Source organism: Stegastes partitus, unplaced genomic scaffold (assembly GCF_000690725.1).
Source record: "Stegastes partitus isolate 25-593 unplaced genomic scaffold, Stegastes_partitus-1.0.2 Scaffold502, whole genome shotgun sequence".
NCBI lineage: Eukaryota > Metazoa > Chordata > Actinopteri > Pomacentridae > Stegastes > Stegastes partitus.
In genome coordinates, this window is record NW_007578233.1 from 104,599 (window position 1) to 105,113 (window position 515).

Sequence of the window (515 nt, forward strand, 5' to 3'; positions counted from 1 at the left end):
TTACTTCACAATAAACACCGTAGTTCACAATAAATCAGAACAAATGTGCCAGTCCTACCTTGCAGCAGCAACAACAATAACACAACAACAACAATAAACCTAATAATAATTACTTTAAAGCAAAAATAAAGCTAGCCCTTATGTGACACAACAATAAAATGAACTACATTGCAGTAATGGATCTTGCATGATTTTTTGTGTACTGGAGCCGTATATAATGCCCATAATCTAACAACGTGATTCTGTCAAATGGCAAAACACACTTTCAAAAACACAAGTAAAAGTACTTTCTTCACAGTGTCAAACAGTAAAATCCAGCAGATCTCTCAAACCCCCATCATCTTCTTGACCATGTATCCAGGCATGTTGTAGACGAAAAGACCCACGATGGCCAGCAGCAGAAGAGCGGTGACGATCTTGATGGTCAGCCACCTGTACTGGTCGCACATGAGGTGTTTCGCAGCCTTGAAGGGGATGAGGAACCAGAGGAGGGCGATATCTGGACGGCTGGTGGA

The 515-nt window shown here is 41.6% G+C and overlaps 1 protein-coding gene across 1 annotated transcript in view; it reads right to left on the minus strand.

Moving 5' to 3' along the window:
- LOC103361409 (otoferlin-like) overlaps nucleotides 1-515 on the minus strand; it is a 26,327-nt gene that overhangs the window by 1,409 nt on the left and 24,403 nt on the right. The window contains exon 43 of the mRNA XM_008287477.1: nucleotides 333-507. Within this exon, the coding sequence (XP_008285699.1) occupies nucleotides 333-507 (175 nt within the window). The remainder of the gene's footprint in view (nucleotides 1-332; nucleotides 508-515) is intronic.